This window comes from Anomalospiza imberbis, chromosome 7 (assembly GCF_031753505.1).
Source record: "Anomalospiza imberbis isolate Cuckoo-Finch-1a 21T00152 chromosome 7, ASM3175350v1, whole genome shotgun sequence".
NCBI lineage: Eukaryota > Metazoa > Chordata > Aves > Passeriformes > Viduidae > Anomalospiza > Anomalospiza imberbis.
This window is the reverse complement of record NC_089687.1, coordinates 375,742-397,996: the sequence shown is the minus strand read 5'-3', so window position 1 is coordinate 397,996 and position 22,255 is coordinate 375,742. Positions and strand designations below refer to the sequence as shown.

At 44.0% G+C, this 22,255-nt stretch overlaps 1 protein-coding gene across 9 annotated transcripts in view; it reads left to right on the top strand.

Annotated features, from left to right (window-relative positions):
• Positions 1–22,255, top strand: part of PKP4 (plakophilin 4) — a 70,232-nt gene that overhangs the window by 5,782 nt on the left and 42,195 nt on the right. For 6 of the 9 annotated variants that reach the window (XM_068195046.1, XM_068195045.1, XM_068195044.1 and 3 more), the window contains exon 2: positions 21,561–21,694. In XM_068195046.1, coding sequence (XP_068051147.1) covers positions 21,566–21,694 — 129 coding nt within the window. In that variant the 5' untranslated portion in view covers positions 21,561–21,565. Of the gene's footprint in view, positions 1–21,557; positions 21,695–22,255 lie in introns of those variants that run through there. The other 3 variants (XM_068195049.1, XM_068195050.1, XM_068195047.1) reach the window with 1 other exon arrangement.

Below are 22,255 nucleotides of genomic sequence, written 5' to 3'. Positions count from 1 at the left end.
TGTCATCTGGGCTATGCTTTTAACAGGTTTTTATAAATGGACTCAAAAGCAATTGCATTACACGTGTCCAAATGGAAAGCACATAATCTATCCCTTAGTTTGCTCTATATGATCTTAATGCCATCTGTGCTAGAAATCTGACGTGAATGAGAGATTGCCATTTTATGGGGATTTCTGTCCTCTTCCCCAGGAAGGCAGCAGCAGGCAATGCATCCTAGGTGCTCTGAAAGGAAACCTTTTCAGTTCCCAACCCATGATCTTCACTGTCTTGCCTTGGCAGAGCTCCCCGTGTGTCGTCTGGGAATTAATATTGGCACATTTGTTATCATACGGGTAAATCTGATTGGTGAAAACTAAAACCAGAGACACTCACCTCTCTATGAAGTGATTTCAGACAAATCTTTAACTTCCATGTCAATGTGACAGGCTTAAAGCTGAAGTATTTAGTATCTTTTGCAAAATGAACCCATGGCAGTATACGTAATGTAACTGATTTCAGTGGCTTCTGGACAAGTGAAGCACTGGACTGTTAATTGGAGACATTCTGTGTACAGGAGTGTTTATGTAATGGTGTTCAACAATTGTCTTCTAATTCATGCTCAAGTCTTGTGTTGTATCTAAAGGTACATAGCGAAACAGATCTCAGAAAGTATTTTCATCATGTTTGTATTTAAAAACCAAATTATTTATATTCTCATTGAGAAATAACACAGCAGTATTGAAATTATAGCCTATTGTGAAAGGAGATTTAATTTGAATCGTACTGGTGGCTAAACTCCAAACTGGCATTGGCCCTCTGTGAAGCAGAGGGAAGTCTGTGCTCCATAGAGCTTACAGGCTGAAAGGCAAAACTTATGAAACAAGTGGAGAAGATACCAAGGGTATGCCTTTCTGTAACATACACCCTATCCTGGGTGCTTGTGAGCCAGTGCTAAACCTGGGCTGTGCGATTTGATTCCGCCTCAATGCAAGGTATACTGACTGAACTTGCCACCTGTTGCTGCTCCATAGCCTTCATAGCCAGCTTTGTCCTCATAACTAATGTAATGAAAATACCCAGTTCCATATCGCAGCTGAAATTGAAAATATTGGCAGTGAGATGACTGGTACAATGCATCACTTGTTCCTGGGAGCACGTTCATATTTTGATGAGAGATGAAAAAACACTGAACCCAGAAATCTCAGACTGGCTTGTAGACTTGTGAGAAGTGCCTGTTTGCTCTGTGTTATGTGGACTATCACATAAAGAAAGAAAATTCCGAGTTTTCTTAGTTTTCTCTTGTTCCTTAGCATAAATCATAGCAACAGCATACACTGAGATTTGGGAAATTTCACTGTCATTAAATACATTCTTTTCCAGAAGGTACTTAAAAAAAAAAATCCTAGTTTAGTGTTAGAATAGACAGAGTGGCAGAAAAACTTCCTGTGGTTCAAGAATTTGACACTTCTTAAGGAAGTTCTCAAGTTCTGGTAGAGAGCACTGCCTGTTATGGGATGCTTTTTGTTCAGGCTGACATACTCAGTCTTTCAACACTCACAGTTTTTTAATTTAGTTGTGGAACCCAGGTTATTTTTAAACAGGAAAAAAAATCACCAGGTCATGTACTGACACTGAGATAAAATCAAAAAACTGCAACAACAAAAGAACCAAATCCCCCCCCAGAAAAATCCTGGAGATATGCAGTGAAGAAGTGTTGAATTAGAAAGGCACACTGAATGCAGGAGGTGGATTTGTCTGATGAGCTACTGAGTTTTATTTTGGCCAACTTGAGTGCTCTGAAAGGAACCACCCACTGTCCATCGGGAGCTGCTGCTGCATTGATCCAGTCTGGAAATGCAGTTGCTCAGTAGAGGAGGATAGCATTTTTTATTAAACTTAATGCATTTATTGCCCTTCATAATGGGTAGAATTTAAATATCTTATTTACCGTTGTAAATATAGATACAAAAGAAGATATCCTCAATCACAACTTCCTGCTTTTAGGAGGGGTGAAGTGCTGTAGATTTAGGAAATCTTGCCTTGTTACAATACAGCAAATGCTGTTTTCGTGATACAGTTCACTGTATTAGTTAATATGGTAATACTGAATTGTTTTGTATTACTAGTATATTGATTTAACCTATAATATATATATTAATATATTTCAGACTGAAATTTGAAATAATGAAGGAAGTTACTTTTTTTTAGATCGCAAAGATAATTGAAGTTATTGCAATTTTTCCAGAATTTTCCTTTGTTTTTTCTGCATCTCAATGTGTCACAGGAGTCATATTGCAATAGTACAAAAATGTTTTACTGTGGCAATATTCCAGGGTTTTTTGGTTTTTTGTTGGGTTTTTTTGGTTTGTTTGGTTGGTTGGGTTTTTTTTAGAAAGTTGAAGAATATGCTTTATGTGCAGCAGTGCTCACTGTGGGATGATATTTTCACCTGCTCAGGAGGCTGTGTTGGTCAGGCCTGCGTGCACCTCTCACAGGTAGAGCAGCTGTGGAAGTTCCAGCTCAATGACTGCATGAAAGCCCAGTCTGTACCAACCCAAATAACAAAGCCCTGCGCCAGGCTGGCCTGCTGGGGCTGCTGCAGGAGCACCTGGAATCCTCAAGTCTTCACTGAGGGTTGGAGCTGTTTTCCCAGAGTTGACTGAATCCTGGCTTTCTAAACTGATTGTTCTCCAGCTTGGTGTAGTGACTGAGCATGGTGGGAACAAAGGACTCTGCTGCGCAGACACTTTCTGTGTTTTGAAGCATAAACATGACCTTTTTCCTGTGCATGGGAGCTGATGGAGCACGCTTTAGAAGAATGCCCTGGTGTGAAAAGTTCAGACAGCCCTTCCTTCAGCCGTGCAGCACTCAGGAAGGCCTCGTTCCACTGGCCAGCAGCTGCCTTCTGCTTTGTGGAACGTCCTCACAAAACGAAGAACTGCTAGCTCTGAGCAGATCACTTCTGGAGTTGCTCTTGCTTCTCTTGGAGCTGATAATTGGTTCTTCCTTCCTCCAGGTTCCCTGACACAAGCAGGCCTTTGGAAGAACTCGTTGCTGTTGTCTGCATGGCAGATAGCCACCTGCCTGTGAGGGTTTTCTTCCCAAATATTTGACATGTCTGTCTCACTTCCAAGTCTTTAGTGGGCAAACTTCAACATGTTGGAGGAAGGGGAGGCAGGCTGTGCTGCTGCATGGATTGTGTTTGGCTGTTTCCCTCCTTGCACAGGATCTCGTGGAGGCTGCCTTCACTTTGATCTCTGGACTTAAACTATCCTCTAGCTGACTGAAATGGTTTGCATCTTGCACAGAATTATAGCCAGAATGGAGATTTTTATCTTGGAATTTTTTTTATCTTGGATTTTTATCTTGGAAGCAAAAGTGCCTTGTAAGTCGAGAAATTCAAGTGTGGTGTGTCCTTTTCCCTAAACATAAATACTACATAAATACTACATGTGAAAGCTCTGCTGTGTCATGCTGCTAATGCCCAGGAACTAATTAACAACCAGCCCCAGAGCCTCTGCTCCAGCAACTTATAACAGCCTGGGGCAGGAGGAGAGCAGGGATGTACTTGGGATGTCTACACAGGCTTCTGAACTTTGTAAATTTTTGCAACATTTTTGCAACATTTATTTTATCAACCCTCCCATTGTACTGCTGTCTTTTGGAGTTACACTTTTCAATGTATTTTATTATGTCTTACACCAAGATATGAGCTGAAAATCCTTGTGGAAGAGTTTAGTCTGTTGAAATTCAAAGCTGTTAAGCTCACTTGACCTGTATTTCAAAACCAAGTTTTGGTTGGTTCTGGACAACAGATGAATAACCACTGTTCTGCAATGTCTTTTGTTGCAAGAATCATTTGTACTTGGAGCTTTTAAAATATTCCTTATAGAATATGGGAAAAAAACTTCTGGGAAACAGCTAATGCTTGGTGTTCCTTCAAAGTATTTATCCATTTTACACAAGTTTTTAAAAGCTATTGTAAGTTGGAATTTATCTCCTTTACAGTTACATCCCCATAATTTAGCTGAATCTAGTAATTCCAGACTGGAAGATGCAGTGTTTGTGCAGCCAGCTCATTTCCTAGTGGAGGCTGGGAGAGAGCCCTGGGGTACAGAACACCCACTGCTCAGGTCCCTGTCAGTCGGGATTAGCCAGAGGCATCTGCTACACTGGAGCTCTTCTGAAGGGTTTGTGGATAGTTTACCATGTGCTTGTGATATTTGCACCTTTTCGGTCTCTGAAATGGCACAATTCAGTGGGAAGACAATGTTTGTCACTGAGGATATGCTGGTTTTTGGAATATATTGCTTGTGAATACATTGCCTGATCTTTCACATAGTGCATGGAGTGAACAGCTCTCTGTTTCAGTGTTGGGGACTTCGTTTGTCTTCCAAAGGCCCTTACTGATGGACAGCCTTGTATGCTCCAAGGTTCAGACTTCTTGCCAATGTACTTTTTCAACATGAATGTGAATCAGTTTGGTGTGTTAAATTTGTGAGACTTACAACTTCATGGATTTATAACTGCTAATGGCACCCTTTCAGTTTTAGGTATGCATCAGTTTTTCACTGAGTTTTCCTTGAAACAAAAGCTGGTGTTTGATATGATTTATCTTGTCCAGGGTACTGACAGTGGGCCTGTGAAGCTGGCTGAGGTGGTGCTAATCCCTGGCTTTATTTCTGTTTTGCCTTTTTTGTCTCAAAGCGTGCGTTAGGAGCTGCAGTGGCTGTGCCTCTCACCTGGCCAGCATTGATCATTTCTTCTTCTAGATGAAAGAACACGTCTGTCAAACTTCCTGCAGTGTAGGATCTGTGTGGGTTTACACGGCAGATTCAAAGAGAATGGTGACTTGTGTGTGCAGAGTGACTTGGGTAGGGGACAGTCGGCATGTCCCCCAAGTTATTGTTTATCTTGGCACAGCTACAACTGTGATACTCATTTGGGTAGGTTAGAGCAGCTGTGGCCTTGACTTGCTCCTGCACTGGGCAGACAGGACCAGATCCCTCTTTATGCCAGGTGAACTTAAACCAAGATGTGAAGTCGTGACACAGTACTAGAGGAGGGAGACAAAGTGACTTGAACTAATGGTTTTCACATGCCAGCTTGTTCTTTAAATGCGGTGGAACTTGAACGTGTGATTTTGTGGATATGCAGACGTTCCTGGCATTGCTGGAGTGCTATGGGTGGGTTCTAAATGCAGTAATAGCTTTGGTTGTTAGTTAGTTGAGCTACTGTATGAAGATACAGGTGTATTCTTATTAGAGTCCCAACTGAAACGGCACAAGCAAATCACCTTGATTTGACCTTAACATTTTCCAGCTGCAGAGATGCCAGCAGAATGTGAATCAAAACAGTACTGCCTGTAAACACATCCCAGAGGAGCCAGCTACTTTCTGCTGCTTTAACTCTGATTAAAGGAGTTTGACTCCTCTTAAGGTAGATATTATTTTATTTGTACAAATAAGAAAAATAAGTCAGATGCACTGGTATGATAGGAATCCTCTCTATGGATCCAAACAGTGCAATTACAACAGTGGAGAAAATAGCCATCAGTAATTCTATTCTCAGATGGTATATTCACTATACTTTTTTACTTTTCCAAAGCGTTCATTTCACTGGGAAATTTCCTAATTTATAGCTACAGTGATAGATTTCTTTATGGTCATTTAAGACCTGTTTGGTCTTCTCTCAAATGTTTCCTTATCCTTATTTTTACACTCAAGTATTCATAGAAAACAGTATCTTCTCAGTGTCTATTTTGAAAGGTTTCTGGTGATGAAAAAGGAGGATTTGGTTTCTTTATCATCATGACAGCCTTTGAATTCAGGCAGACCAGCAGAACCAACTGCAAATGTGAGAATCAAGGCCTGTGCCAGGTGCTGAGTTAACTTCCATTTCATTCTAAGGGGAGCAACACTTCAGATTCTCTGCTGGAAGTGTGTTTTGATGCCCTCTACAACAGAATGTGCAGTCACTGTGGCCATCTCACAGGAGCAGCTATGTTCTTCTCTCCAGTTACCTCTTGGGGATGACCTTGCTGTCTGTCACAGAAACTTTCTTTGGTCACTATCTGTGACTTGGGTAAAGAGCACTGGCAAGATTAATGCCCCATGTCCTTCTTGCCTGCCAAAAGCCCCCCAAACTTGGAAGATATGAAGGCCCATTGTTTTGCTGGTGTTAAGTGTGATCAATCACAAGGGAATTCCTAGTGGGAAAACGGCCGGAGAAGTTCTTTGTCTTCCTTCCCTTAAGCAGGCTGCATACATAATGACGGTCATTTGACAACAGAGATTGTGTTTGCCTTTGTCTGAGGTACCTGCTGGGCTGTTACCTGGCTGTCTTTTCGCTGCAGACAGATGTTTCTGTCTTTCTTAGTTGCTGTGCTGCTTTAGCTTGTTTGTCTCTAGCTTTGTCATAACTCCATTATTATTTGACTTGGAAAGCAGCAGCAGACAGATAGATTTCTCCTCTCCCCTTAGGCTAGGAAGGGACCATCAACCTTCTTTTGCATTTGTATCTCTTTTTAAAAGCAGGTATGCTTCCCAGATAAGGACTCCTCTGTTAGCTTAGTTACATGCCTCTGTGTGTCATCCCTTCCACTGCTTTGGATAGCTATGGATTTATTTGGGAGTAGATCAGCTCTGCTGGGTTCAGCTGGTTCATATCACCACACTGTTTTCTATTTCATAAGACTGGTTCTTCTCAAATCCACCACTTAAGTTACAGTTCTGCCTACTTGAATTATCTTTCCATTTAGAAATGGAATCAGTCTATAATGATGTGTTCCATGGCAATTTTGGCAACTGATTTTTTCTGTTCTGTTTTTTAGGCTTCAGTTTGTTGCATAATCTTTTTTATTTAACTGCATTTTTTGTCACCCTATTCATTAAATGAGCAGCTGTGCCCCATAATCAGCATTGTGCTGATTATTCATGCTTCCATTGATGTCTAGAGCAGCTGGGTCTCACAGGACCAAGATTCTGGTGGTATCTTTTTCTAATAGAGCTTGCACCCCAAAGTGTGAGTGGCCACTACTAGCAGCTGTCTCTTCTCTGCTGTTGGAGATGGACTGAACAGCGTTAATGGCTATGCTGTAAACCTCTGTCCTTTGTCATGTGAAGGAACTCCAGTTACAAAACTGGAGAGGTAATTACAGCCTCCAGAGAGGTAATTACCTTCTATGACTTCTCTTGGTGACATGACTGTTCCTATCCTTTGAATTTTGCTTTGGTCAGTGGGTTTTCCAATTCACTGATGGATTAAGATTGTAACCAAGAAATTACAAATATGACAGAGAAGTCTATTGTGAGGACAGTGAATTGATAGCTTACTAAGGAAGCCTTTTTTCTGTTGGAAGTTGATAGCTTTGAGCATGCTGTACTTTGTACCAGCGGAAGATTTTTCAGTCTTTTGCTAAGAGGTTGTCAGTGAGGTTGGGTCATCAGTTCTTTAGAATTCAGTGTGAAACCTGCAGTTCTTATTGCCATTCCAGTAAACAATTGCACTTTCAGGAAGACTTACTTGAGGATAATGGAGTCTAAAGACTTGTCCCACCCCTGCATGGTGTTTGTTGGTGTAAGGTGTGGAACAAGTAACCAGCCTTGTGTCAGAGCTCTGTCCTGTGCCTTTCCTTTCTTTAAATTCTTTCGTTTCTCATTCCTGTGCAGGACAAGGGTAGTGATGGTAGTGATCTTGGTTTTGAAAGAGTATCAGACTGGCTCCACCAAGATGAGGGCTGGCTCCCTGGCACTGCTTCTGGCCTCAGAGGCACAGGTGGGCCAGCAGTGCCACAGTGCTCCCGCCGTCCCTGGCGCCGGGGCCACAGCAGCAGTGTGTGGGCAGGACAGTACTCCTGGGAGGAAGCCTGGCTTGTTCTGGGCTGGATTATCACCCTGGCATGGTTCTGCTCAGCCCTCGTGCTATGTTTGGCTGGTGGCTGCCCTGCCTCAAGGGAACTGTGCGCGGGTCCCCGCGTGCCCAAGGACAGCAGCTCTCCAGGATGTCACCCCAAGACACATGGGCAGGGTACTCTGTCAGTTCAGTTGTAAGTAAATGCTGTCTTTTAAGGTGAACCATAAATGACAAGGGACTTCTTGCTTATTCCTGGGTGTATTCTTTCTGTGGCCCACCGAGAGGATGATGACAGGCAGCAGCAGCATCAGTATTAAGAACAGATAAAAATGAGACAAGGTAATGCGTGTGCATGTTTACCCTGCTGTACAGGAATGCGCTGATCTGAAGTCTGCATTAATAACCTTGCTGAAGGCTACTTTTAAAACATATAAGAAAAGACTTTGACAGTATTCATCAGGAGATGTGTGCTGAGTGTTATTTGGAATTTACCAGCAGCATTACTGTAGAGAAACAACTTATGAAATGTATTTGCCATTTTAAAGAAGCAACTTCTTTAAAAACCTTATTTGAATTAATAATTATGTGCAGACTATATATATATATATATATATGACACTTTTCATCAAGTTTTTATTGGGCTTTATTTGACAAAAGATGTGCCGTGTTACACATTTCTTTTAAACACAGTATGTGTAAGGTAGATTTTTGAGCCTACTTTTGCCCCTCCTTGCTGGACATGTTCACATTTGCTCTGGTATTTGCAGATTTACCTCTTAGGTCATATGAGAACGGAAGTAATAGAGAATGTCCTATATTATATTAAGTTAAAGAATAAAAAGCAATAGTTTGAACCTCTATAAAATTCCTGTGCTATTGCTGAAAAGTTCAATTTTAAATGTTTTGGGTTTGAAGTGGTCTCTCACAAATAGGCAAGGAAATGCTATTAGGTGGATATGCATTGTTACTATCTGTAATTTATTCTCTGTCTGTGATGCTGAGAAGATGACTAGCAGCTGCCTTGGAGCAGCTTACTGAGGTGGTTCATTTTAGGCGGCATAAATGGATTGTGTGCCAAGGATTTCCCAGTTGTGCAGTACAGAAATGGGGTGTTGGTGGATTCCTCCCTTCCGCACAGGCCCGGGTTCAGTGCTGCATCCTGCCAAAGGGGCCCGTTCCTGCGCGCTCCGCTGCTGCCTGTGCCACACCTCGCAGCGCCCGGGAAGGACAGCTCAACAGCAGCCATCTGAAATTGTGTATATTCCTATGGAGCTGAAGTGAGGCATTCTAAAAATGGAAAGATATGCCCTAACTGCAATTACCCTCTAAGCGTTACATAAAAGACCAATAAAGAGCGATCTTGCAAGTGGTGGAAGTGCATTCTTTTCTGCTGGTGTCATCCAGGAGTGTATTTCCTGAGTTGTTGTATTGATGTTCTCCTGGACTTGCAGAGAGCAAGCAGGAGCAGGCTTCCTCAGGTTTGAAAGTGGAAATCCCCTAAAACACTAATTAATTGTTGTATTTTTTTTAAGACTTAAAATTGCGCAATTTTCCAACTCCCTCCTTGTTACTGAGAGGCTTTGCTTTTGATCACTGCCTTTTAAGCCCTTCATTTTGGGATTTGTGTTACAGCACAGTGAAAATAACTGGTTGAGTTTGTATCTTCACTGTTGGTAGATGTGCTTATTTAAATATATCAGTATTGATTGTCAGGCATATCTAAATCCTAAGTGTGAACATTTAATTTTTTCTATTATGTGTAGATGTGAAATGATCTAAAAAATCGTGTTCCTTTGAATTTGGAAGGGCAAAAAGGAACCCCTGTATTCCATTTAGAGAAGACAGCAACACTTAAATAATTAATGTCATTTATGTTGTCTGATACTGATAAGAAGGCAGCTGTAGCTCTTTTAAATATTATCCTTGATTATTGTTTTGTCTTTCCTGAAGTGACTTCAGTATTTTGGCTATTACTGCTTTTCCCAAAAGTCTCCGCTTTATATCCAAACACAGGCAACTTCTGCATAAAATTTGCTTTGCTTTGGTTGCTTTCTTCTGACTTTTCAATTGATCCAGCTTGACATTGGGTGCACAAAACTTCAGCGAAGCGGTCTGGGAAGATCGTGCATTTTCAATGCACTGCGAAATGGAAAAGAAGCGGGAGGGATCAGCGAGGTACCTTTGTTCCTTTTCCCTCTCTTTTCTTTGCCACGGGAAGGTACTTGGATTACAGGCATCCCAGCTTTGTGTTTTCCTCAGAGCTGTTGTTTTGCTGTATGTGTTTCGATGCAGGACTTGTTCTCTGTGTCAGCTGCGTCCCCTGGAGTGTGGCTGAGGCAGGGCTGTGTGTGGGAGCTGAGACGAAATTGGCTATTGCTGGCCTCGATGAACAGGCTTCGGCGTTTGGTGTGTCGGGGTCGGCTGCTTTTGAGCTTGCTGCTTGTTTTAAGCTGGGTTCTCCTGTAGTTCCTGGCCTGTGCCTGCTGGCCCGCCGCTCCCTGCTTTGTGTGTCCCCTGCCCCAGCCATGCCCTACGGAATGCCTCTGCTGCTGCCGCAGGGAGCCCGGGCACAGCTGTGACAGAGCCCACTCCCAGCTGCCTTTCCATGCCAGTGAGCTGCTGCTCTGGCTCCAGCTTCCTAAGGAGGTGCTCTGGTCGCCTCCCTTTTCCCCAGTGCTCTCACCTGGGCTTTCTTGGGTGCGTCTCACAAAGCCACACGGCAGTGTCAAGACTTTACACCAAATGTGTTTCTCTAGTGCTCTTGTTGTTGAACAAAATTAGGTAGATTTGATAAAAAAACCCCAGGCTCTTTCCTAACACTTGAAATTCTAGTGCCTTTTACTGGTTTTGGTGTGCTTAATTGCCCTGCTCAGGAATTAGCATGTGACTAGAATATAGGGCAGGGAATTAAAAGGTAGAAATAAGATTGGTGTTGTTGTGACGACTATTTGAGATTCCTTTGATGTTAGCATTTAAAATACATTTGAGTCATACTTTCAGTCTTTCAGGAACTGAGGCAGGAAAGCTATCTAAATTGCATCTCCAACTGGTAAACTTTGATGCAAAATGTTGCCATCTCATGACAAAATTGCATGCCTTTAGCAGATTTTACAGGAAGAAATCTTTTTCACTGTGAGAAGAAAATCACTCTTAGGATCTTGTAGTGCTGCATAAAGATGCAGTTCTGCCACACAGCAGGAAGCCTGTGAATGCTGTTCTTAAAGTTTCTCCTTGTTTTAACTGAGCATCAGCAAAGAACCATATGCCTTCATTCAGTATTTGTTTTGCTTCTTGACCATTTCCACACTTAATCTTCATTCCTTCAATATATAATTTTCTGTCTCCCTGAATTTTTTTGTTGCTGTATGCTGGATTGCCTACATTTTGCACTGTGGATGTCTGTTTTGGAGTGTGGTTACAATTACTGACATTATTTAATGTACCATTGACCTGACTTTTTCCCCCTCTGGCACTTCTGCAAAAGGTGTCCCTGCCTAGCCAGACACTTTAACCTGAGTCTGCCTAATTTTGTAGCTGTGTTTCTGTCACCTACCCCTGCTACAGGAAGGCATATGGGTCACTTGGATGGGAAGAGTTTGTGTGATTTTGTGTTTATCAACATCGGCACATTCGTCTTTCTTTGTGGTTTTCCTCAAATTACTCAGTTGTCCTTGATCTCCTCTAACTGTGATATCATTTGTAAATTTTGGTGTTCACAACTCTTCATCTCTTCATAAAGTATTAGTAGAAATACTAAATTATCTATAGAGTAGAGTTATGTGTAATCCTACTGCAGTACTTTCAGTTTTGAGGGGTGAACAAAATCAAATACACCTTGGAAAAATAAAACTAATCTTTGGGATATTGGAGAACTGTTGGAAGTATTGGTAATTGTGGCCTGAAAACACAGATGCTTGTTGTCTAATTCTTATATTTTGCTTCTACATTCAAGTTTTTTGGTTTTTTTTACCTTCTAGCTTGGAGAACAGAAGAGGAGACAGTTTCATTTGCTTAAATGTAAAAGTTTGCAGGAAGTGTTCTTGGCAGCAAACAGAGTTTTGCTGTGCAGTTCTATTTCAGGGCAAAAGGAAGAGTAAACTGCAGTTTAGTAATTGATGGAACTTCATTTTAGTAAAATCTTTTGCTAATCAGAAGCCATGTTTACTGGAAAACAGTGGTATTCCTCAATTTATGTTTATGGTATGCAAGAACTTGACATTTCTGTAGCAGTCATTTGGGCAGGAGCATCCACTGGTAGCACTGAAGAATTCCTAAATGTATCCCGAATAAAAGCAGGGTTTCAGCATCCTCAACAAAAGCAGTTTTTCAGTCTTGCAGGGGCACGGTCGGGTTGCTGTCCCTGCCAAAGGCGGCTGAGCTGCTGAGGCACGGCTGTCCCTGCAGATGTGGGGGCTGTGGTGCCAGTGAGCACACAGCTGTGCAAGGGGAGGCGCTGCTCGCAGCTGCTTGGTTTCTAAAGGCAGGCTATGACCGGCGTTGGTAGTGAACAGCTCCAGACCATCTCAGGGATACATGTGACGCCACGTCGCTCAAAAACTGGCATTGTCCAAACGGGGGGAGCTGTGGAAGGCTGTGACTCTCCAGCTGTCTTTTGTACTGGGGATTGTAGCTGATAATTGTTATCATTGAGAAAATTTTCTGTATAATAATTTTTTTTCAAATATACTATATGACAAAATTGAGAAGCATACTTTTATAAAGGCATATAACATATATTTGGGCTGCTAATCCTTCCAGCTGAGGCATGTCTCCCTGCAGGTAGTGAGCATTCTCTCTAGCAGTAACATAGTCACACTTCAGCAATAATTTTGCTAGGAGAAAATACAAGTAGAAATTGAACAGCAGCTGCAGCCATTGTTGTGGTTGGTAGTGGTCATATCTGTACTTACAGCCATTCTCATTTTAATTGCCATTTGCTTGTTTGTAGTTTTCAGGTGGGAGATGGAGCAGGTATGGGTTTGGAGCTGGGCACAGGGCAGCAGTGCTGTCAGCACAGCACACCTGTGCTGCAGGTTCTCAGCTGTCAGTCTGCAAGTTATGTTGTTCTGTGAAATTCATTCTGAAGGACTTCATACCCACATTAATTGCATCTATTCCAAGACCAAACTGAGAATTTATCCTTCTGTGCATGGTTGAATGAGTAATTGATGAATGTCCTTGCCACCTGACAGTCTGTTTGGAAAACCTAAATTCCTTCTGTGATGCTGCGTGTCCCTCCTCCCCCTCAGTCTGCGATAGAAGAGAGACTGAACTTCATCCCTCGAGATCAATCTGCTGTCTGTTTGCTATTCTGCAGAGCTGGCTTTGAGCACTGTGCTCTGATGAGGCTGTGTTCTGTGGCAGTGGATTTGGATACCTCAGCAGAAAAGAGCAACACAGGCATGGGATGGCCCAAAGGGAAGGTTCAGATTTGGGGTCTCTTTTTTCCTACAAGCCATGGAGCCTTGTTGACTTAAACTACCGAGAACTCTATTTATTGCCATTTAGCTTCTCATACTTCATACGTTTGCCAAGTGTAAATGCTCTCCAGACATCCTTCAGATGACAAAGAGGCTTCTTTTCAGGTGAGCTACAGACAGTGCCTCAGGCCTTGAAGGACGTGGCTATAAATATGTCTTTATTCAAAATGGTTGTCTTGCTGTACATGTCTGATACCTTCTGGTGAATGGTTAGTTTGAAAGCTATAAAAGATATTAGTCTCGTGAGCATGTTACAACTAGATATTTGTGGATGTAGAATCTTGCCTGCTCACTGGAGTGGAGTTAAAGTATATAGCCGTCAGCCAAAAAAACTCAAAAAACTGTCTTTTCCTAGGAACTGTAACAAAAATATGTTTATCAAAAAGCTAGGGTAATGTACATTTTAAGATTTTAATTAAGACATAGTGCCAAATGGTTTTTGAATCTGCATATATTTAAGTAAAAAACAAAAAAAAAAAGGAAAAGTAGGTCTTGTAAAGAAAAAGGGATTAGGCAGAGGCTAAATTTAGTGGTAAATCAATTAAGCACATCTCCCACATTTCTCAGGCAACAGGTCAGTCGTGTGTAGGTTTCCTTTTTGACTATGGGACTCAGTCTGCACAGCTGCGCAGGTGGTTTTTATCCTGCCACTACTGAAGTTACTTTCTTCCATGTTTTCATCAGATAACGTGTTTATTTTCTTGGTTTCATCCTGAAGTCCGCATGAACTTGTGCACTACTAATGTCCATAAGGATAACGTATCTCTGAGCACCGTGGCTAGCCTGCAGCTGATGCTTGGAGTATGTTCCCCTACTGCGTCTGGAAATTTCAAACCCTGTCTTTTATGTAAACACTGGAGCCATCTTTCACAGAAGCCATTTTTAGTTGCTTGCATCATCTTTGCAAGTGGGTAAGTTGTCATCTGCTGCCACTCCATCCAAAGACATTCTGCAGGCTGGCAGACAACGCGGAGCGTGGTTCAGTCACTTGGTTGCAGGAAGCTTGAGCATGTGAATCCCTGCTCTGGCCTTGCAGCAGGGCGGAACCAAGGGGAGCTGCTCCTACCTGGAAGTGTTCTGACAGCTCTGTGAAGGAACCTGAAAACAGATCAATTTTAATGATATCTTCCTGTAAAAACTAGAAATGTAGTGCATCTTGTTCAAGTTTTGACTTCTCATGCACACTGTAAAGGATGAGCAGAGTCTTTGAACAAGAGCTGAGATTTGCCTTGTTGCTCTAAGTGTAGATATACAAGAATAACCTTGTCATGTAGTAAATAATGTTAGTGTTCCAGCAAGTTGATTTTAGCTTATAGGAACTTTTCCCCTCTGTACTAATGAGTATTTGTCTAATATCATTGGTAATTTACTGTCGTTGCTTGAGTTAACCTTGAAGCTAGATAAATATGAGGATTTTCAGTGACGAGAGGTAGCCCATTGTTTTTCTCATGTTGCCCTCATGAAATAAATACATTATTATTATTATCCATTATTATTATTATTATTATCATGTCCTAGCTGGCAGAGTTGGTAAGAGCTGTATTACCTCTTCAGCATGAATTGTGCTGGTGACTGTTCTTGCTGGCTGCAGGTCAGCAGTGGGAGGCTCAGAAACAAGGAATATAGGTAAGAAGCAAATTTGGAAGAATAACCAATGTAAGGAAGGCAGGAGGAATAAAAAGGGAAGGGATTACGAGGTTGTGAAAAAGCACCACTTCTGTCTGGCATCAATCCTCAAAAGGTCTGGCTTTTTCTTGGGCCTTGCACTAAAAGAAGTGGGATTATTCAGTACTGGCAAAGCTGTCTGGGTATGTCTAAGAAAATTACAGGAGGAGCTCTGAAAACTGGGGAGTAGAGACTAATGACAATGAAAACTTAAAGTATGGTTTACTACAGTTGGTTTTGTGATTTCTCACATTTCTTCTCTGTTTCTCGGTAGTGCGTTCTTGCTTTCTTGTGTCAGTGATTACTTGGCTGCAAGATCAGCTGGCTCAGGAAGAGACAGCCCCATCTGGTCCCCAAAAGCATGGCTGTGTCAGATGATCTCCCTGAACTGCTGGCTTTGCAGTGTTTGACCAGTGAGTCAGACACAAAAGAAGGTATTTCCCAGGTTCCTGCCCTGTGTGCTGAGAGCAGCGTGAGAGCCCCGCTGGCCTGCTGCTGGAGCCACCGGGTGACTCTGCCCAGCCCAGTGCAGGGGTCTGTGGAAGGAGAAGGGCTGGGAGGCTTTAGGAGCTGGTGCTTGTGTGAGCCACATGAGCAGAGCAGGGGGTGCACAGTGGAGGCAGCACTGTCCTCTGAAGGGGTAGTTATGGGGCTGTTTAGGTGGGCTTTGCTTAAGCAAATCCCACAATTGCCCAATGTGGTGGTCCCTGCCAAACCCTCCCTGGATGGAAAGCTGTCTTTATGGTGGCTTGGTTTGCTCTGCTTTGATTTATTGTGTGGTTTCATAAGGCCATTTGAGTGAGTCTCTACAGCAGAGAGGCTGGGAAAACCACTGTTCTCAAAATTATTTTAGGGTATTTCAAAGTGAAGGCTTCAAATTGAGCAGCTTTGTCTTTCTTGCACGCTTGATCTGGACATGCCAGCCTGGGGTGAGGTTATCACTGCTTTTGGCCTTTACTTCTGAATAGAGAATTTGAAAATTCAGAATAGGTGTTAAGAATTTTCTTGGACGTATGCTACAAGATGAACTATTTAAGTATTTTCCTGAAAAATTATCTAAGTGATTGAAAGACATTATTTTTTATCAGAGACTGAAATGCACAGCAAATTCTCACTGTCCTCCATGTTTCCAAGCTTCTCACATTATACTCTTGAGCTCCATTAGAGCCATTTTCACCATGCACAAGTCTTAGTTCTGCAACATCCACCAAAAGATCATTCCAGAGCATTTAAAGCTTTCAGTTCTTGTGTATTCTTTGCAATAGCAGAGAATTTAGTGTGTAAACTCTGATGTTCAGTGATGTTAAGATGTAGTCAGGTGTGCTGAAATGCACTGAACAGATCTATAAACAGTAAAATACATTTTCTGAACTTTCATCGTGGCTGCAGAGATCCTAGATCTTCAGTGTGCAGGGGCAGTTTGAGAATTAAAAGAACTGGAATGCAGGGAGGCATTAAGGTGCATTTCTGATGGTACCTGTTGAACTGCCTGATCCGTCGGTGCCCAGGGCTTGCCGAGAGCAGCCCAGGGCAGGACCTAGGAAACTGCAGCATGGGGCTGTGGGGGACGAGGGTTTGGACAGCCTGGGAAAAGTGTGGGAGCAGTCTCCTGTTCCGGGTGATGTCTGACTGCTCGGCCATGACAGGCAAAATAACTGTGAACTTAATTTTTTTGAGGTATGAAATCCGGTTGCTAGTTTTCCAATAATGAATCAGTTATCTATCCCCAAATGAGTGGTAGCACAAGTCCAGGGAGTATTTTGAGTGGATAAATCCCAGTCGTGTGTAGGGAAGAAAGAGGGGTTTGTATTAACTCCTCTCAACTTCTCACTCATAGCAGATTTCAAGGCTCTCACAAAACCTACTCTTGCTATTTCCCATTCCCATAAGGTGAAGATGAGAGCCTGCCTCGACTTTGTGAGTTCGTGTCCTTAAGCAGCATCCCTAGACAGAGCTGTGGGGTGGTGACTGGGCCCTGGAGAGCTTCTCCTGCTCCCTTACTCTCCTGTGCTGTCACCCGAGCCCAGGGGCCTGGCAGGAGGGGATGAGCAGAGTCGTTTATTAGCTCAAGTGTGTACCTAAGTGTTTGTAGGATCAGAGCCAACAGTTATTTAATGTTGGAATCCAGATTAGAAAATAGGTAACTTTGCCAAGAAATGTGTTAATTGAAGGAACATCAGTTGCAACAACTGCCTATGTGAAAGGGTGTGGGTCTGTGATTACATCTCTGAACACTGAGATAGATGTACATTTAACACTGACACCTTCACTAATAATTAATTTGATTGGGTTTTATCTGGCTGTTTTTATTAGGTACTCAATACTGGGTATATTTTCTGTTCCAATGAATTAGCACACCTTCCAGCCAGCTCAGAGGGATGTTTTCTGGACTGGTTTGCTACAGAAATCTACTACAGACGGGTTGAGAAGTTATTCACAGTGTTGGGGTGAGAAGAGAGAGAAAACTATGGAAAAGACAAATTGAGATTGTTTCACTGCTGTATTTTCTAATTCTCTCCTGAAAGTCCCAAACTACAGCAGGCACTGCCCTGTTACATTCAGTTGGAGACACAGTGGGATATATGGACCAGCAAGCAGCCCCTTCTGAGAGAAGCGCATGTGTAACTTGAGAGTTTTTGAGACTTATCCTTTAGATTGCTGAGCAGATGTTTCTAAATGAAGGAAAGGCTCAATTGGGTAGTTTTATTACTTGATATGCTTGCAAATTTATCAGATAATTTAGAAACCTGAAACACTGAGTTATAGTCATAAAAGAACTATGGTAAGCGATATAAAAAATCAGATATGACACATGGAATTGTGGCATGTGTTCTGTGCTTTGGGTTCTTACTGCTTGACTAAAGAGTTGATTTTCAGAAGTAAAACTTTGAAGAAACCATTTCTATTTTCTAAAACCATAAAGTTGCACATTTGACTTTTCAAAATCCTATTATACAACTATTAGAGGTAGTTTTTTATTCTGGTTGCTTAATTGCTGTTTAATGGGCTCTGTAGAAACAGTCCTTGAAGATTTAGTTGTGCGCCCAGCTGACAAGCAGCTTGTGACAGGCTCGGTGTGGCAGCCTTTGTATCTGCAAGCTGAAACCAATAAAAATAGTGTTTCAAAAATGGCCAGATATGTCTGGTTATTCATTTGTGGCACCTTGGAAGTCAAGCAGCATTTAATGTCGCTTTATTTGTGGAGAGCGAGTTCTGTTGCAGTTGGCGGAGGTCTCCCGCAGCCCCGCACACCCGCGGGCCGGAGCTGGGCTGAGCACGGGCAATCCCTGTGGGAGCCGCCGTGGGTGAGCACGGAGGCCGTGCCCTGCCCAGGGTGCTCTGACTGTGCAGGGCAGGAGGGAATGCTCACCGTGCGCCCTGGAACTTGGCCATGAGGAGGACAGCCCGGTGTGGTGCTCACAGTGCCATGTCTGTGGGGAGGGGAGACCCGCGTCTGGGGGGAGAGAAGGTGAGGGAGACCCGGGTCTGGGGGGAGAGAAGGTGAGGGGAGACCCGTGTCTGGGGGGAGAGAAGGTGAGAGAGACCCGCGTCTTGGGGGAGAGAAGGTGAGGGGAGACCCGTGTCTGTGGGGAGAGAAGGTGAGGGAGACCCGGGTCTGGGGGGAGAGAAGATGAGGGGAACACCATGTCTGTGGGGAGAGAAGGTGAGAGAGACCCGCATCTGTGGGGAGAGAAGGTGAGGGGAGACCCGCATCTGGGGGGAGAGAAGGTGAGGGGAGACCCGTGTCTGTGGGGAGAGAAGGTGAGAGAGACCCGCATCTGTGGGGAGAGAAGGTGAGGGGAGACCCATGTCTGGGGGGAGAGAAGGTGAGGGGAACACCGCGTCTGTGGGGAGAGAAGGTGAGGGGAACACCGCGTGTGTGGGGAGAGAAGGTGAGGGGAACACCGCGTCTGTGGGGAGAGAAGGTGAGGGGAACACCGCGTGTGTGGGGAGAGAAGGTGAGGGGAACACCGCGTCTGTGGGGAGAGAAGGTGAGGGGAACACCGCGTGTGTGGGGAGAGAAGGTGAGGGGAACACCATGTCTGTGGGGAGAGAAGGTGAGGGGAACACCGCGTCTGTGGGGAGAGAAGGTGAGGGGAACACCATGTCTGTGGGGAGAGAAGGTGAGGGGAACACCGTGTCTGTGGGGAGAGAAGGTGAGAGAGACCCGGGTCTGTGGGGAGAGAAGGTGAGGGGAGACCCGCATCTGGGGGGAGAGAAGGTGAGGGGAGACCCGTGTCTGTGGGGAGAGAAGGTGAGAGAGACCCGGGTCTGGGGGGAGAGAAGGTGAGGGGAACACCATGTCTGTGGGGAGAGAAGGTGAGAGAGACCCGGGTCTGTGGGGAGAGAAGGTGAGGGGAACACCATGTCTGTGGGGAGAGAAGGTGAGGGAGACCCGCGTCTGTGGGGAGAGAAGGTGAGGGGAACACCGCGTCTGTGGGGAGAGAAGGTGAGGAGAACACCGCGTCTGTGGGGAGAGAAGGTGAGGGGAGACCCGGGTCTGGGGGGAGAGAAGGTGAGGGGAACACCGCGTCTGTGGGGAGAGAAGGTGAGGGGAGACCCGGGTCTGGGGGGAGAGAAGGTGAGGGGAACACCGCGTCTGTGGGGAGAGAAGGTGAGAGAGACCCGGGTCTGTGGGGAGAGAAGGTGAGAGAGACCCGCATCTGTGGGGAGAGAAGGTGAGAGAGACCCGCATCTGTGGGGAGAGAAGGTGAGGGGAACACCATGTCTGTGGGGAGAGAAGGTGAGGGGAACACCATGTCTGTGGGAAGGGGAGAAGGCAGTAGAGTGGCTCTTGGTGTGGCTGGGCTAGCATGTTGTATCAGGTGTCCTTGTGCAGTCATGACAGCAGAAACCTTTGTGCAGTTTCTTTTTCCTTGTTCCAGAAGGTAAGTGTGGTGTGGGTGCATGGTAAGAATGGGCTGTTCATACAGGCTCATTTCAGGGTATGTGCAGGGCAGCCTCCCTGTGCTTCACCTGCAAGGTGCTGAGGGGAAAAGTCCTGCCTTGCTGAGTTGGGCTCCTTGTGTTTGGGAAGCAGCTTTTCTTTCTCCATTTGCAGTGGTGGAAGCTGGTGGGTGACCAGGCTTCTGCACCACAGGTTGTCCCTATGACTGCTCCACAGCCTCTTGTCACTCATCTCACCTGATGTTCCCCAAAACTCTTTGATTCCCTCCGTGGCTGATGTGAAACTGCACATGAACTGTGTCATGAGCTCCTTTAGCAGACTGGAGCAAGGTGGTTAATAAAGACCCCATGTTAGCGCCAGAAGAGCTCATGGGCCTGAAGAGGAGCCATTCTTCTCACAGCCCATGTGCTGCTGTACACAGAGCAGAACAAAAGCTCTTGTTCTTACACCATCACCTCTCCATCAGCAGCGCAGCCCTCTTCTGACAGACAGCACAGGGCTTTGCCTTTGCCTGGGCTCTGCGTACAGGGTGAGGGAAAAACCTCGCAAGAGGCCAGCGATCCCAGGAGAGATCCATCCAGGGTCAACTCAAGTTTCCTTTCAACCCTGTCAGAAACATGCAGCTCTGCAGCACAGGTGTGCACTGATCCTGTGCATTGCTCTGTGCTCATTCAGGTGCTCATGGCTAATACAGCTCCACACTGAGGGGTCTCATGAGTCCTGTCCTGGCCTTGGAGCCCATTTGCAGCCTAACCATCTCCTCACCCATTGAGTAATGAACGGAACTGGGGAGGAATCTGTTCCTGTTTGTCTGCCCTAGGAATATTGGATGAGTTTGTTCTGAGAATCTGAAATGAAATATGGATTACTTCTAACATTAGACCTCACAAGCTTTATTTTCTGAAGGAAATTAAAGCGTGGTATCTGTGTAGAAGCTTTGTGAATGCCACTTGCTGTTTTCAAAGCGTTAAACACACTTCATAACTATCTCTGTAATATTGGTTAATAGTGACTTTGATAATTGAACAAATTAATTGCTCTTTTCCATGGATTGGAATTGTTAGTGTGCTGCCTCTGCAATAACACAGCTTGGGATTATTGGACGCTAATCCTGTCAGTCCTTTCCACACTATCCATAGCCCAGGGCAATTGCTTTAACTTTAGCCTTTTAATTTCCTCTTTTGCAAAAAGAGCATTAGAAGCGTTGCTCCCATTAAGCTTTTATTACCATAATTAGTCTCTTCCGTAGTTTGTTCTTGACAGCAGAGCATTCTGCTGTTATGTGTCATTCTTCTGTGCTGAAAACTGCATGTGGTAAACTTGCACTGATCCCGGGTGTGCTTAATAGTTAACACTAGTATTTTTCATGCATCTTGAATTGTGCTAGTTTTATTAACCACCACAAAATAGTGTTTTTAAAAATAATCTTGAAGCATCATGCAGGCTGTTTGCTCCTGCCCAACCCTTGAGTTGTGTAGGTGATTCTGGTCTCCATTTGTGAAGGTGAAACGCAGTCATACAGCATAGATTGAGTAATGCAGAGTTCTCTGCTAATTTAGTTAAGTTTGGAAAGCTTCTAGAAAAAAATGACTATAATTCATAATTCTGAAAACTTGGATTTTGAACATCACTGTCTGAAAATGTAAACTATATTAAAATCTTGTTATTGCAGGCAAGATGCCAGCCCCTGAGCAGAGCCCAATGGTGGAGGAGGGGCTGCCGCAGACAGCACACGAGGCTTCCACAGGCCCAGGCATGGAACCAGAGACTACTGCCACGACCATTTTAGCTTCTGTAAAGGAACAGGTATCTGCCTCATTTTCAGCAGTTTGTCAGTTGAGAGTGCGTGTGGAGTAACCGCTGTGTCTTACTGCATTGCTGCAACGGCCAGCACTGTTTGTTTCTGTAGCGTGTGACCCAGTGCCACCATAGTCTATTTTGTGTATCGGTTTTGGAATCTGAATGTAAGGGGTTCAGTTACCTGCGTTAAACAGAAGCATCATTCTGGTGTTCTGTATCCCTTGGAATGTCTGCGCTGCTCTTATAAGTCAGACTGGAAATGCAGGTTTAGTGGCAAAGAGAAAATCTAGTGTAGAATTGATGCAACATTAGAATCAGTCCTTGTAAGTCCTGCAAAGCCAAGTGTTCAGTGCTGCAGAGTCCTGCACATACAGATTGGGTATGGCAATTATACTTTATTTAAAAATGGTCTTTAAACTCTGAGTTTGTTTTCAGTTATCAATACCAAGGTACTAATACCTTTTAAATCTGCAGCACATTTATGGGTGTGTATCTAAAGTGATCATTTCTACAGGAAAAATAAAATTGCATTAGCAATCAAATTCAGCCTTAATTTGTAAAGGTCAT